Source organism: Gambusia affinis, linkage group LG17 (genome assembly GCF_019740435.1).
Source record: "Gambusia affinis linkage group LG17, SWU_Gaff_1.0, whole genome shotgun sequence".
Taxonomy (NCBI): Eukaryota; Metazoa; Chordata; class Actinopteri; order Cyprinodontiformes; family Poeciliidae; genus Gambusia; species Gambusia affinis.
In genome coordinates this window covers 9,301,334-9,316,054 of record NC_057884.1, presented here as the reverse complement: position 1 = coordinate 9,316,054, position 14,721 = coordinate 9,301,334, and the positions used below count along the sequence as shown (strand labels likewise).

The following is a 14,721-nucleotide window of genomic DNA, read 5'->3' as shown; positions in this document are numbered from 1 at the left end:
ACCCCAGGACAAGAGTTGAAGATCTTGTTAAAATGCTGGCTGAAGCTGTTAGAAGGTGTCATCATCCACTGTGCAGTGTGTCCTGTACTGACATGGGCCAGGAAGAAGGAAGGAAAAAAGCATATAAAGCCAGATAGCAGTTTGCAACTGCACAATGACAAAGACCTTCTTGTATGGAGATATGTCCTGTGGTCTGATGAGACTAAAGTGAAACTGTTTGGTCATAATGACCGTTGTTACATTTGCAGGAAAAAGTGTGACACTTGGGAAGCCTAACTGGGAAGTATGGGGGTTTCACTGCTCGTCCAGTCAATAGAAATTATTTTCAAATTTTAACTGACCGAAGACAAAAGATGTTTGGTTTGATTCAATAAGAAAAAAATATATATTGATGACTTTTATTGAGTGACATACATTTTTGATTTCAACTCTAGTTTTTTTTTTTACTTTACTTTTGTTATTATTACAATAAATACCAAAACAATATGGTAAAACTGAAAAAAAAAATCCAACTCATATCATCCACCTCTATGATGCAATATGCTTTTTGATATTTGTTTACTTGTGCTTTTTTTTTTTTTACTTAAACAAATTAAAGAAGAATCATTAACTGGAGTGCTGGTGTTAAGCTGGTGAATGCTGATCTTATTAAACCCATATTTCCTGTGAAATACATAGATTTCAGGACTTTTTATATAATAGGTATTTTTCTCAGTGGAAAGTTCCAAATGTAATCTTTGTGTTTCTGATTTTGAAACTAATTCCATACTTTAGAGAGCATTACAATAATACCTATCCTGCTAAATAGGCTTCCTAAATATGCTTTAGTACAGAACATCCAATCAGTAACTGTTTTGCAGGACCCATCCATTGATAAACAAGTTCATGGTACAATTACTGTGAAGAAACCATCTATCTAGCTACATCACATTCAGTACATTATGATAACAGTGAACTCAAAAACATTTGATAGTACTATTATGAGCTGTGGACACGCCTTCTTCAACCACAAATAAACAAACAGTTTATTTTGTTTGTAACTCACGTGGAAGAAGTCAGACAGGCAGAAGAAGCACTTCCTCAGTTCAAATGTGACATTTTACTCATTCCTCATTTACTTGCTATAACTTTAAAATCAAATGTATGATGAAATTGTTTGTGTTATAACAGTTTTTAAGGATTTTTACTTGTGTCTCTACAGTGCTGTCTACTTTGTTCCAGTTTTTTTATTATTATTATTATTATTATTATTATTATTTTTTTACATTTTTACCTTTTGTCACACTTAAATGTTTTAGCTCACCAAATCCAATTTAATTTTAAACAAGGGTCATTTGAGTCTTCAAATTATAGTTTCATTTATTTAGGGGGAAAAAAAGTGAGGGTCAGCTGTTGCCGTGGTGGCAACAACTGCTGTCTGGCATTTTGATGCTCTCATAATGTCTCATGCATCCCTACGGAGGAATTTTGGCCTATTTCTCCTTCTATATTTGTTTTAAATCTGCTGCATTGGAGGGGTTTTTGCACAAATGACATACCACAGTTTCTTAATTGGACTTGTGTCTTGATTTAAAGTATACAAGTTACTCCAAGGTGGACTTACTGGTTTACTTCAGATCATTGTTCCACTGTATAACCCAAGTTTGATTTGAAAAGCTTTTTTTTTTTTTTTTTTAATCTTTGTCTAATGTCAAAGTTGATTTTATGATACAGTACATATTTCTGTGGAAAAAAGGCCGTCATTGATTCCAGGACCCAGTGGCAAAATATGACAAAATCTTTTCAGACTTTAAGTCACATGAAACAGAAAAATCAGTCATGTGCCACGAGGCTTGGTGTGAAAGTATGTACTCACACTAAGATAGTCAAATGTGGTGAAAATAAGCAATGGGAGTTCTTTGCAACAGAATTGCCAAATAAAGTAACGAGGAGCTTTTGAGTGAGGTAAGATTGTTTTGGCTAAAACATCAGGCCACCGATCACCTGACTGCACAAGGAAGTATATTCAATGGTACTTTCCCCTTTTCTGAAACTAACATGTTCATGTAGTGACATGTTCATCTATTCATGCTCCTGTATGGAGGGTTGAGATTTGCGTATTTCACTTTTAATGTGAAGGTCTGTCACAGGTTCATTGTGTTGTTAACTACATAGTGTAGCTGTTGCTTGCAGTATTCAGGGTTTCTGTGTACTGTTATACAGTGACAGTGAACCTTTGGAGTTTTGTAACATTTGAACACAAAAACAATCCTCCTGTGAACTGGTAAAGCTGTACACTTACATAAAAGTATCTTTATGATAAGCAAGATTTAATCTACTGACATATATCCGATCATGGGAGTAAGAAATGATGTCATCTTGCATCATATGACTCTCTGTAGTTGTTTACTTTCGATATCGCACTGCTCTGAACTCATGAAGTTATCAAATTTTTAATTTGTGGGTATGTTCATTAGTTTTCTAGTGCTGTTATGCCTTAACAGTAGATGTGTGTAATATAGAGAGTAAAGATAATACATGTTATGCGAGGCTTCCTGATTAGAGAAGTTTATAATATCATAAACAAGTTCTCAAGAGGGTGGAGCTTGGCAGGGGATTCCTTGGATCGCGACGTCATCAAAACTACCAGTACTTAAGCTTCACTCCCTATGTTTAGTTACAACCTGTTCTTCCTTGTCAATGCAACACAAGCGTATAAAAGCTCAGCGATCGAGAAAAACTGAACATCTGAAAACTTCTGGTCTAAGATGACAGTCAAAGTGGAAAACCACGGTGAGTTAAAAAGGATGTAGACAAACCTGTTTGAGTAAAAATGTGCTTGTGTTAAACTATGGGTCTTAATGTTTCCAATTGTAACCTTGACTTTTTTTCCTGCCTCACAGATCTTCCTACCGCTGATGAGCTCTGCGCTCGCGAGCTGCGGCAAGTTGGAGATAAATTGTACTGGAGGTACAAACTCCTGGAAATGCTGCTCAAAAACTATGAGGCCGTCAACCAAATAAAATGAGAGGTCACACAGACGGCATCATGAATTCGATAAAACCCAAACTAGCCTTGGATGAGAACCGATTACTGGTTACAACGTGGTGATCCTTGCGAGGGCTTTCCACTGCTGACACATCTGGCGGAACTCGCCAGTGTGGACTTTGGAGTGAAATTAAGATGGAAAACAAAACAGGCGGGAGGATGTAAATCCCGCGGCTGACTGGACCAAAGGACAACGACTACATGGCAGTTGTCTGCTGAAGATACTGGAACTGAAAAACACATACATCCATGCACTGAATCATGTTTACAGCATGTTCATTTAAGAGTTGTAGCTATGGGAAACGTGGTGTTATAGATTTGCTAAAAAGCTACAAATGAAACTATTTCTTTCTCATAATAGTTACTTGTACTGTCTTTGTTAAATGGGTTATTTGACAATGGTTGTAGTTCTATTTATTGTTTTAAGTATTTATGAACATATTTTAATTTTTTTAAGTTAAGATTTTGTCAGGTTTTATACAACCAGTTCTATCTTTGACAGCATTACAGAGTATATTTGAAATACTATGTCTTTGAAATGTAGCAGAAAAACCTGACTAAATTATTTCCACCTTTACAGATGTATCTTTGTATGCCTGTTGCTGAGGATATTGTAATTAATGGCAATAAATGTGTTTGCACTGATACTTGGATCTTAAAAATAAATCATCCTCAATACTATGCTGGGACTAGTGGGTTTTTTTTCTTATAACAAAGTAATGACGTTGTGAAAATTAGCTAAGTCTTCTGGACAACGTTTTTACAGAAACTGAGACAAAGGAAGCTCACATTTGTTAAAGTATGAGCTATTTCTCTTTTTATTTCCCAGAGGAAAAAAAATGTTTTCAGATATCATACCTGGATTTGCTTTTAATTCAAAAATACTTTACTGATCCCAAAGGGAAATTAGAAACTGCTGTAAATCATATTTAATTTGATTTCTTCAGAGTTGCAGGTGGTGTTGGCTGTGAGTAGCAGTCTGTATTACAACAAATTTCAAGAAGCCTCTGACTAAAGATAATCCGGTTTTCTACAACAGTCTTATGAAGAGGATTAGACTCACGGTTTAATTTAGCAAATTTTATTGACCGAGGTTCACAAACACCAAATAAAGATTTGCTGAATGTCACAATGAGAGAATATGTTGGAGATTTATATATTAATGTCTTCTAAATCCTCAGTTTACATACAAAATGATTACTATGTTTTTAATGAGGGAGGGCCCAGATGAAGATGCTTTGGAGGCCTTGGAAACTAATGATAGGGTAACTGACACATTTGTGTTAATTGTAGGAAGATGTGTGGAGGCTTTTCAAGAGAACACCTCAGACACACTATCTTGTTAAAAATTTGGAGAATTTCAAGAAATCAACAAAGAACCCAGAACAAAAGCCAAAGACCTTGTCATGTTGCTGTGGCATGGGCTGAAAGGCCACTCAATTATTTAAAAAAAACAACCAAAACAGCCAAATTGGAGTTTCCAAATGCACACAAGGAACCGGTTCACTTCATAAACTAGATGGCAACCCAAGAAAAATACGTTATGAGCAAATATTGCTGCAATGTCAAAAGACATCAGCCTGGAAATTAAAACTCGGACGCAAATGGGCCAAATCCTCCAAATAGACGATGACTCTTAGCAACCAGACAGAGTGGTTACAATGTGGCTTAAGTCAACTTTGTGGCAGTACAAGCAAATATTGAGGAAATGTATTTAAAGTTCTGATTTTGAAGAATTGATATAAAAGAAATCTCTGACATATTCTCTCATTATTGTGACATTTAGAAAATAGAAATAATTAGTTTTATTCTAACTGACCTTAAAATAGGTTTGAGTTACTTAGAAAGTGAGGGGGAAAAAAGGAGTATGTGTTTTTTAAAATATATATTTAATATAATTTAAAAGTTGCCACAACCAGGCAGAGGTTGAGAAGAGCTAATTTTATTTCAGCAGAAAAGGTGAGAGAATTTGTACCTTAGATGTACAGGTAACATCTAAGCAAAGGAAAAGGACCAACAACAGCAAGAACACCACAAAGAACTACCCTTCAAATTGTTTTCATATTGACAAGACTGCCCCCAAGTGGAAATAACATGCAAACGCGTGCGTGAGTGGGACCAAGCACATAAAGCATGTTGAGGCATTTTAGCCAGTGGTCTCAAATTCCAGTCCACAAAGGCCAGGGTCCTGCAACTTTTAGACGTGTGCCTTTATGTTTTACAATCTCAAATTAAATGGTTAAACTGCCTCACTCGCAGGCAGTCAAGCACTACAGAGCTCTGCTAATGAGCAAATATTGGAACCAGGTGCGCTGAAGCAGAGAAACATTCATAAAGTTCAAGGTCCTTTGAGCCATAGGTGTCCAGCTCCTAGCAGCTTGTGTCTCTGCTCTAACACAGCTGATCCAAATGGATGACAAACTTCTGCAGAAATCTGCCAATGAACCAGGGAAAGGATCAAAAACATGCAAGAAACTGACCCTGCATTTTGGTATTCTTTGTTATTATGTGCTACTTGTGTTGGTTTACTTAAAATCCAAATAACATAAACAGAGATTATATTTGCAATGCGACATAACTTTAATGTTTAAGGATTTTGAGTAGTTTTGCATGAGGAAGTAAGATTATCCAGTATATTAACTGACTGAATGTCAAAGATCCATACTTTGAACCATTTTTCTGCTCAAACATTTGAATCTAGAGTTATAGTAGTTGGTAAACTCATTCTTACCTCAAGAAAAAACACAGAAAACTTCATTGAGAACTACAGACCTTACTGAAAATTAATAAATCCTAAATTTTTTTAGCAGAAAAAAAAAAAAAAAACACCCTGAGACATATGGATGCAAAATGGTTATGGAAAACATGAAAATAAAAAAACACCAAAACAGTGTGAATTCAGGCACTTAAAGGATCCTTACTTTATTTTCTGTGGTAATACAAAAAAAGCATACAGAATTATAGAGAATAGCAGAGTAGATCCCTTTCATTGAATTCCATTAGATCATACACGTAAAATGACTAATAATTACATACAAGCCTGTTCTCTGCAGCTACATCCGTCAAGTACCCCGGCCCCTCCACCAATAGCATGCATGGTCTCTTTGCTGTAAACGCATTGGAACAGTTCTTCATACCCCTTGGTATGCTGCATGTAGAAATCAAAACCAAACAGGAAAGAAAAATGTATGCAATCAAACAAAAAATAACAATTTCACATTACACAAAGATTACATTGACTAGAACTGAATGATATTTATGATCACATTTTTATTTGTGAAAATAAGTTTTAACTGACTTGCTCTGAATCGTGTTAAGTTTTTGTTCCAACGGACTACATGTTCTATTCTTATGGATTCGTTTGGGCCCTAGCTAACTCTTCCATCCTCTAAAGAACAAAACGACATCCCCATGTTTTTTATTTATTTATTTTTTTTAACAAAATCTGTATGATTTATGACTAGATATATCAAATAAAACTTATAGATTCATCAACTGCAAGTTGGAGCCTTTAAGGGTCACCTCATCCACGCTATGCATTTCATCTCCTTAGATTTTTTTACTGATAATTTCCATTCTTTCGTAGAAGAAAAACAGTTCACACTCAAGTTTGTGGATCAGCAAAGTGGGAAACCAGGCCTGTGAATTTCATAAGGCGGATAACAAAAACTCCACTTGAACAAGATTCTTAAATCGTCATGGTTGTAAAACCAGCTGCATTCAGTCAAGTGGTGTATTTAATCATTAAGAACAAAAAGGGGGGGGGAATTGACACTAACATGGACCAAACTGAAACAAACCTATCTAGTAGAAATATCCCCAGCCTATTTCAGTATTATTTCAGTATAACCCTTATTCTCAGAGATCCCAATCTGAAATTAGTTTCTGAAAGCACCTTTAGTTTTAATTCACACTCAGAAAGCAGAAGCTGCTATTAATCAGGACCAGTCTACACAGGGAGCTTTTAGTTTCATTTTTTTTGTCAGAGTTGCTAAGGTTCATAATTTTTAATGTCACTCAACCCTGTAAAATACCTATAAATAGAATCCAACCTACAGGGGTAAATAGATTGAATAGAACAGGTGATAAATGAAAGGCTACTCCAGGCATCAGCTAGCTACATAAAACAACAATGCTGAGACTAGCAATGTACTATAAACACAGAATGGACCCTTACAAAAAAAAAGAAAAAAAAAGAAAAAAAGAAAAGTTTTTCTTGTACTTAAATACACTCGAGATGAAATTATTCATGTAAGTCGCTAAAGGGTCAGATAATGAACAGAACTCAGGTGTTTTTATCCTTCCTTTCTTCCTCAGGATGCGATGAGAAAGAAGGGAGGAGAGAAAGCATGAGGACAAAATAATGAGAAAATCTGTTAAACATTCAGGTAGTCTGTTCTAACAGTAACGATAAGCAATTTCTCCCCAACTGTTGGAAAGAGCGTAGCGTAGAGAGGGAGGGGGGTGGTGGGGGGGCCTCCATGAGTGCAAAGAGTATCTATAGCCATGTAATTTTCCATCTTTTAATTCGTGAATTAGCATGAGGGAGCGTACAGAGACTAGTTTGCAGACCGTGGCCAGACCTTGAAACAATGCAGGTGACGTTTTTTCCTTTTTTTTTGATGCGACGCTTGACCCTGGCCAGTTTCTTCATTTTCACCATGACAACCGCCACCTGCCCTGCTCTCTGGTGCCATCCTATGCAAGCAGAGGCTCGTCCGCTCGTAGTGTTGATGTTTTTAAACAGATCCATAGTCCGAGGTGGCAGATCACTTACCTCACTCATGTGAAACAGCCAGTTGTCGTTTTCCAGTCAGACATCATTCCTTCCAATCAACAGTGACTTGGTGAAGCCCACCACCACTCAGACTGCACTTTGTTAATATGGACTACCACCAAAATAAATGTCATCCAGAATAGATGTATAAACAGGCTCCTCAACCAGAATAGATTGTCTTATTTAAGTGAAGTCTGTCTTATTAAGTCCTTCAACCAATTAAATAACCCAGACCACAGCCAGATCGTTTCAGTCTCAACCAGTCAGGCATTTTCATTTAGTAAATGCAGCAACCACAGCCCACATGAGTTCATTGGCATTGGGCTTTGAGCTCTCCTTCTCGGGCTCCAGCTCCAGCAGGGTGTGGACCCGCTTCATGCCCAGGTCGTACTGGTCATCCTGGAGGGGCGCGAAGGCGTTCTCTAGAACGTCGGACGAGTGAGCCAGGAGAATCAGGGAGAGCACCCGCTTGTCCATGCGATGAGGATCATTAACCCACTTCTCCAAAACGGAATCCTGGACTTTCTTTACAAGGCGCTGCAGTGGATCAAAGGAAAGCGTTACTTCCACTTAAAGAACCAAATGAGAAAACAGAAATCCCTTTTATAGATGACAGTTATGCTTTTAACCAGTCACTAAAAGTAAAGGGGAACCCACAGCATTTCCAGCATTCACAAAATCTGTAACACTAAGAGAGTTGAGTGGTCAGTACAAAGGAAGTTTCACAAAGCTCTAGAGCTTCCTCTAAAGCATCTTCAAATTTATCATACTCTGAAACACACTGCAGTGTGAGGGTAAATATAAGGTCATTTAATTAACTAAGGCTTTCTGTTTATGGCTGTATGGGTTCTCTCAGAAAATGAGTCTTTTCGTGCCTCTTTAGACACTTAAAGTGTGTTAGTATAATTATGTTTTGTTATCATTCTTACATAAGTAGTTACCAGTTTGCTTTTCATTTAAAGGTTTAGTATTCACACCCCAGAGAGGAAGAATTTGTTAAACCGTGTGAAAGACAAAACTTGCTTTTTCCCTAAACCTTGAAGCTGCAGCTGCTAGAATGAAGTTCTTCCTTGTTTCAGAATAGCCCCCTTCTTTTTATTTATCACTCTCCCACATTTCACTCCCGACTCCTTTCTTTCCTCCTGCTTAATAAAAAGACAGGCTCTGCTGCAGGGAGTCAGAACACATGGAAACACCTTGGAGAAGTGGTTTCCTGTGTCTTCTCCTTCTGCAGAAGCTTGGTTGAAAATGTTGTCTGTGGTTCTCTTTTTATGTGGGTTTAAAAATTACCTATCAAAGTGTTAACTACATATAATAGAAACTTAGGCGTGATTTTATGCCACATAGTAGTTTAAATCCTTCAGATTAATATGAACTTTCTATTAAGTATAATGCTGCTAATTTTGTCTTTCAGGTAGCAAAAACCACCAAGAGTCACAGAAATTTAAAACATCCCACCAATCACTCTTACTAAACTAACTGTTTTGAAGCCACAGTTGGCTGGCCTCCTGCATATGTAGCCTAGTTAAAACACAAAAACAGATAACAGCTTATTTTTAGACTAATTATCTAATTAAGAAATATTAGATGAGCCAAGTAGTTTTGAATCATCATCAAGTCTACTAAAACAAAAGACTCACTTAAATGGAGATAAAGGTTTTGTAACATTTACAATGAATCAAGTTGTGACATGCTGAATCTTGAAAATGGTGAGAGGATGACATGTGTGTGTGATTCTTTATTTCATATTTTGTTGGCACAATAAAGCAATGTGTAAGTCAACTTATATTACCACATAAATTAATTACACAACACGTGAAGATTTTGGAGGCCCATGTATGATCAATCTCCAAATGCAATTATAAGCTAATGAAATTAAAAAATAAGTATACAGATGGCAATGTCTGCTTAAAATAAAGTAAAATGCTCGGCTTGAATCCCCAACTAATTCTTCCCTTTAGCATTGAAAATATTCACTTTTATATTAATATGTTTTTTAATAAAGAAATCCAGCTGGCCTTTACATAACAGCTAGATTTATACCAATATTAAATTACTCACAGGTGGACTCTATGTACTTTGTGAAGAAGTTCAAGAGGTATGAATACTTTTGTGAGGTGCAAAACTCACAACACACACAAGCTAAAGACAAACTCCAAACTGTGCATTTCAATAAAACTTTATGAAGATCTAATGTAACGGAAGCTGTGCTAGAAGAGGTCAGACCTGTTGGAAATTAAACTAAGGGTGTGACTACACTTCATACAATATTAGTCTGACATAGAGAGCTGAAAAATATTTTTACATGCCGACTCCTTAATCAGCTCAACAATGAATGGACAGGCTGAACATTGCCTCATCATACCTGCTTGATGGTGCTGTTGGTTAGCGGATGTGTGGTCATGTCAAAAAGCAGGAAGTTCTGTTTCTCTGTGGTGAGGACCCCCTTCTCTACCAGGTTTTTAGCCAGACGCTCTCGGACGTTTCGGAGCTGGTAGTGGAGCTTCAGCGGATTCCAGGTCTCTCCTACAGGTTAACACAAAAAGGTAGCTTTAAATAACCAGGGTTTCTGCATGTTTCTGTTAGCCAACTCCCCTCAGTAATATGTTGCCCAAAGGCAACAGATGATATCGCAATACCAAGAAGGTAGAAGTCAAACTTCCAAGTCAGCATAGTGAAGATATACGATTAACAGTAGTGACAATGACGAGCTGTTAGGATAGTAGTAGTTGGATTGAGAGTGTTAACGCTAATCTACCCTCCATTTCCTGAAAGATGTACAGACTATAGCAACAGTTATTGTGTAAATGGAGGAAAATATGCATAAATAATGAGCAAATATGCCAAGAGTAGAAGTCTGCACACCTGATCCTAACATCATTTACCGTCTATGTTTCGATCCTACTTTGATCAAAACACCTGAATTCTTACAAATTAAAGCAATATTCATGGGAAAAAAACCCCACTCATACATTGTTGAACAATGCTTTTACATTTAAAATGGAATGTGCAGTACTCTTGTAGCAATTGAGTGTTTTACAGGTTTGCAAAACATATTTGAAAAATGCACTTTTTCAGACTGGTTATTTAGGTAATCCTAAGACAAAGACTGAAGAACTTCTTCTCCAACATGGTGTTGTAAATTCCCTTTAAGCTTTATGAATCACATTAAGATTAAAGATCATTTAGGTGACTTAACGCAAGTTAAATACACTTGTGCTCAGTTTTGGTTTTCAACTCAGACAGAGCTTCTGGTAAGCTTCATAGCACAGGCGATTGACAAGTTGGAAAATCTCTGTAATCAAACCAACAAATTGGTAATTTCTTTTTTAAAGAGTTTTGGCACAGTACAAAATAGTCTGAAAACATCTGCAAGAACTACAACACAATGATTCCAATTAAAGGAAGAAGTACAACATACACAACCTTGCGTCCTTAAATTAATAATGAGATACATTTGAAGGTAACTAGTATGACATGGGATTTTGACATGCTTAAAAATTTAGATGGTTAAATGCAGGTAACCTTGAATAACAAGGACCAAATGGGAAAACCACTTCGTAGTAAAATAGAGCAAATCAGCATAAGATATGCAAATAAAAGCACACAATCCACTTGGGCAGTTTCATGATGACTACAAGCTTTGTTTTACAAAGTCAGAAGTGCTTATCTCACCACTGAGGAGTTCTATCCAGCTCTGCACAGTCTCTGGAGGTTGAGTTTCTTTAATATGCTTCAAGGCCTCATCTAGCAGCACATCTCCTGTTGGAGCGTCAGACTTGCAGATAACCTTGCACAAACAAAAAGATAATTGTCAGAGGCAGTCAAGTCAACTTTTAACTGGATTCACGTCTTGTGCAAACAGGAATTACAAGAGAGGCAAGGAGTGCCATTGTTGGAAAGATAAAAATGCTTCCCCTGGCCTTTCATTATCTTTAAAAACAAACTAACTCTACTGTATGCCATATAAAGAATTTCGATGACAAACACTCACCTTTCTTGCCAGGAGACTTTTCCTCCGCACACCGCAGGCCTCCAGCTGTATCCTTCCTCTGAGGGCCAGCTCTACCAGCATACAGCCGCGGAGGCCGGAAGAAATACAGTCATTCCAGAAAGACGTGTAGCCCTGAGCGGAGAAGAAGAAGAAAAAAACGCTTGCTTAGCTGACGTGTTGAGCCAGGCTTGGTACAACACTTCCAGGTTTCAAAGGACCTCACACCTGGAGAACTACCCAGGTAACGCAAGCCGTGGAAGCTACGTAGCTCGGTAAACAAATAGCATAACTGCTTTGATCCGGGAAGTTATAAACCGGATGCTTCGGTACCGCACCAGACCGCCGTATTCAGATAATACAGCTATTATTAAGCACCTTGAGAGAACTGACACGTTGCACGTCGGTAAACAGAAGCTACTTGACACACGTTGGCTAACAAGATTTACACCGTTACACTTTAAAGTCAGACACTTCAAGCTGAGCATAAACAAATCCCGGAAACATTAGCTACCAAGTGGATAGACTCAGTGTTCTGTGTTGACATTTAGCCGATGACGCAACGTAAACACTTTTAATAAGTTAACGGATTACAACCAGCCCGCACCTCTCGATCCTTGAGGCCCAGAAGCAGGACTTCCTCCATTAACGTCAGCCTGGTTTCCTTAGAGTCCCCCTTGTCTTCCTCTTCTTCTTCACCTCGGCGAGCCTCGTCTTCCTCTCCGCCGGAATCTTTCTCCTTGTCGGCGGCAGCGGCGCTGCGAATGGCCTCGGTCCTCCGTTGGACGAGGCCCGAGGTTCTCTGCGTGAGAGAAGTCATAGCTGGGGCTGCGAAGCAGTCGGATTCAAAGACAGGCGCCTACCTCGGTGAGATAGGGAGCCGTGCAGCATCAAAACCGAATTCTGAAAGTGGAAAAAAGGAGGTGAAAGACAGGTCGGCCAAGAAGAGACAGCGGCCGTTGACGTTAAGCTGGGCTCGGTGTTCTAGCGAAGACTGCCCACTTCCTGATCCAACATGGTGGCGGTGCTTCTATGACGTCGAATGAGATCTGAGCAGGACAGTGAACGCTTCTCTCGTGTTGCCTTCATTGTTGTGGGAAAATCCTACACAACAGGTTAATAGTAATTCAGATTAGGAATTTATCAAATAAATATTTTGATGTGAAAGTTTCAATTCAACTATTAAATACAAAAAACATATCGATGCAAACACATCCATTAAAACTGAAATTCTTTATATGTTCATTTTGTGAATATCAATATGAACAAGGTTGTGAATGTTATCAATATGAATAAAGGCTATGAATATTGTTGATATGATTGAAAGATTTGAATATTATTGATATAATTGAAAGATTCGAATATTATTGATATAATTGAAAGATTTGAATATTATTGATATGAACAAAGGCTGTGAATTTCATTGATATGAATATAGGCTATGAATATCATCGATATGAATTTAGGATATATATATATCTATATGAATGTTGGCTATGAATATCAATATGATCAAAGGTTGTGAATTTTATCAATATGAATGAAGGCTATGAATATTATTGATAAGAATGAAGGCTATGAATGAAGCATTAATCTCTTAATCTCAATTATTTTGACATACAACAGAAATAGAGACAAGACAACTAGATCAGTGAGGAGGAAGAATTAACAAGAACAGCATAAAATCAAAGATGGTCTCCAAGTTCAACTTATTTCATATTTCAAAGATATTTTTTGAAGTTTTCTTACTTTTGTTTTTGTCAACTTGATATTCATCTTCCTCATTCCACAGCGGTTGAAGGTAGAAGTTCACATACTGATCACCTGGTTAATATTAGAAACATAAGAGATTATTATTTAGTCTAGTTTACTGTCTCATTTTCATCCCTCTGACTGGTAATGCTGGTATAGGGGCCTCAGACATCTGCATAAATTATGAATTATTTTGTTTCGTCTTCTGTCAGGCTATGTGAATCAAATGCAGAAATTCATTTTAGTTTGTCATTTTGGGTCACAAAAGATTTGGCAGCATTAAAAAACATATTCAATTTGATACTTTGTGTCCAGAGAGGGGTTGGACACAGCTTTGCATATGCATGATTCAATGCATATGCAGATCCACTCAGAGCAGAGTGGGTTGAATTTGCTGGAGGACAGGATTCTTTCAAATAGGAGGGGCTCACAGCAGCACTGTTCGCTGTAACTGGTGCATTACTGGTACTTTCCTATTTTGTCGCCAGTCTCTAATAACACAGAAAAAAGATGCTAAATTTTTCAACAGTTGCTTTTTTGAAAAATAAAAATAAAAATAAATGAATTAAAAGTGCTAGAGGGGGTTGAAAACTTGCTAAGTATAGCAACAGCCAACAGTGGTCAGTAATTGTTTGATTCAGATGTTTTGAAGCGGAGTTATATCTGAATGTTTTGAGACATTTGCTCTCAAGGACTGGAGTTACAGACCTCAGTGTTAAAATGATATCCGCCAAGTTATCTTAACACTTTTAAATTTAACATTCACAACATTTATGTTGAATACATACTTCAGTCAGTTACACGTTTGTCCAACTTTGACTTAATGTACACCAAAAAAATTGCAAAAGCTGAGGTTTCTCCGTCTATTTTTCAGTGACCACTGTGAATATGATTGTCACGTACTGAGACAACAAAACAGTCACAATGACAGTAACTCCAAACATGCTTTTTGCTTTACTCATTTTATGTTCCACAAATTTAAAAGAATGGAATTTGAATAATCCCTTAGTAATGATATTTATCATTAATCTTTAAATACAGACATTAACTATTTTCTCTAAGTGCATTAGACATGCAGGTTTCGCTTTAAATGAACAAGGATTGTGTGTAACATCGGTTACAGACACAAGATGGCAGACTTTGACTGGAACTATAGCCTTGTTTCTCTTCATCT

At 37.2% G+C, this 14,721-nt stretch overlaps 1 protein-coding gene and 1 long non-coding RNA gene across 3 annotated transcripts; one reads left to right on the top strand and one right to left on the bottom strand.

Annotated features, from left to right (window-relative positions):
* Window positions 1–1,230: 1,230 nt before the first annotated feature.
* On the top strand, window positions 1,231–3,708 carry LOC122846835. The gene is made up of 2 exons (XR_006373287.1): window positions 1,231–2,772; window positions 2,883–3,708. It is a non-coding gene; the product is annotated as an uncharacterized LOC122846835 (long non-coding RNA).
* A 2,212-nt stretch (window positions 3,709–5,920) lies between these two features.
* LOC122846834 (Golgi phosphoprotein 3) lies at window positions 5,921–13,616 on the bottom strand. 2 transcript variants are annotated; one of them, XM_044144044.1, is made up of 7 exons: window positions 13,545–13,616; window positions 12,659–12,899; window positions 12,403–12,597; window positions 11,799–11,930; window positions 11,480–11,594; window positions 10,170–10,330; window positions 5,921–8,341 (listed from the first exon to the last, which is right to left on the bottom strand). In XM_044144044.1, exons 3-7 carry the CDS (start codon window positions 12,439–12,441, stop codon window positions 8,078–8,080), a joined length of 711 nt encoding a protein of 236 aa, XP_043999979.1. In that variant the 5' UTR covers window positions 12,442–12,597; window positions 12,659–12,899; window positions 13,545–13,616; the 3' UTR covers window positions 5,921–8,077. The 2 variants fall into 2 exon arrangements, with proteins under 2 accessions (XP_043999979.1, XP_043999978.1); XM_044144043.1 differs by lacking the exon at window positions 13,545–13,616 and having other exon boundaries at window positions 12,403–12,850.
* Window positions 13,617–14,721: the final 1,105 nt, after the last annotated feature.

Coding starts and splice junctions, on each gene's coding strand:
- LOC122846834 (XM_044144043.1), bottom strand. CDS start 12,615: ATGACTTCTCTCACGCAGAGAACCTCGGGCCTCGTCCAACGGAGGACC. Junction 11,931..12,402: donor TGGGCCTCAAGGATCGAGAG/GTGCGGGCTGGT, acceptor TTCTCCGCTCAG/GGCTACACGTCTTTCTGGAA. Junction 11,595..11,798: donor AAAGTCTCCTGGCAAGAAAG/GTGAGTGTTTGT, acceptor TGTTTGTGCAAG/GTTATCTGCAAGTCTGACGC.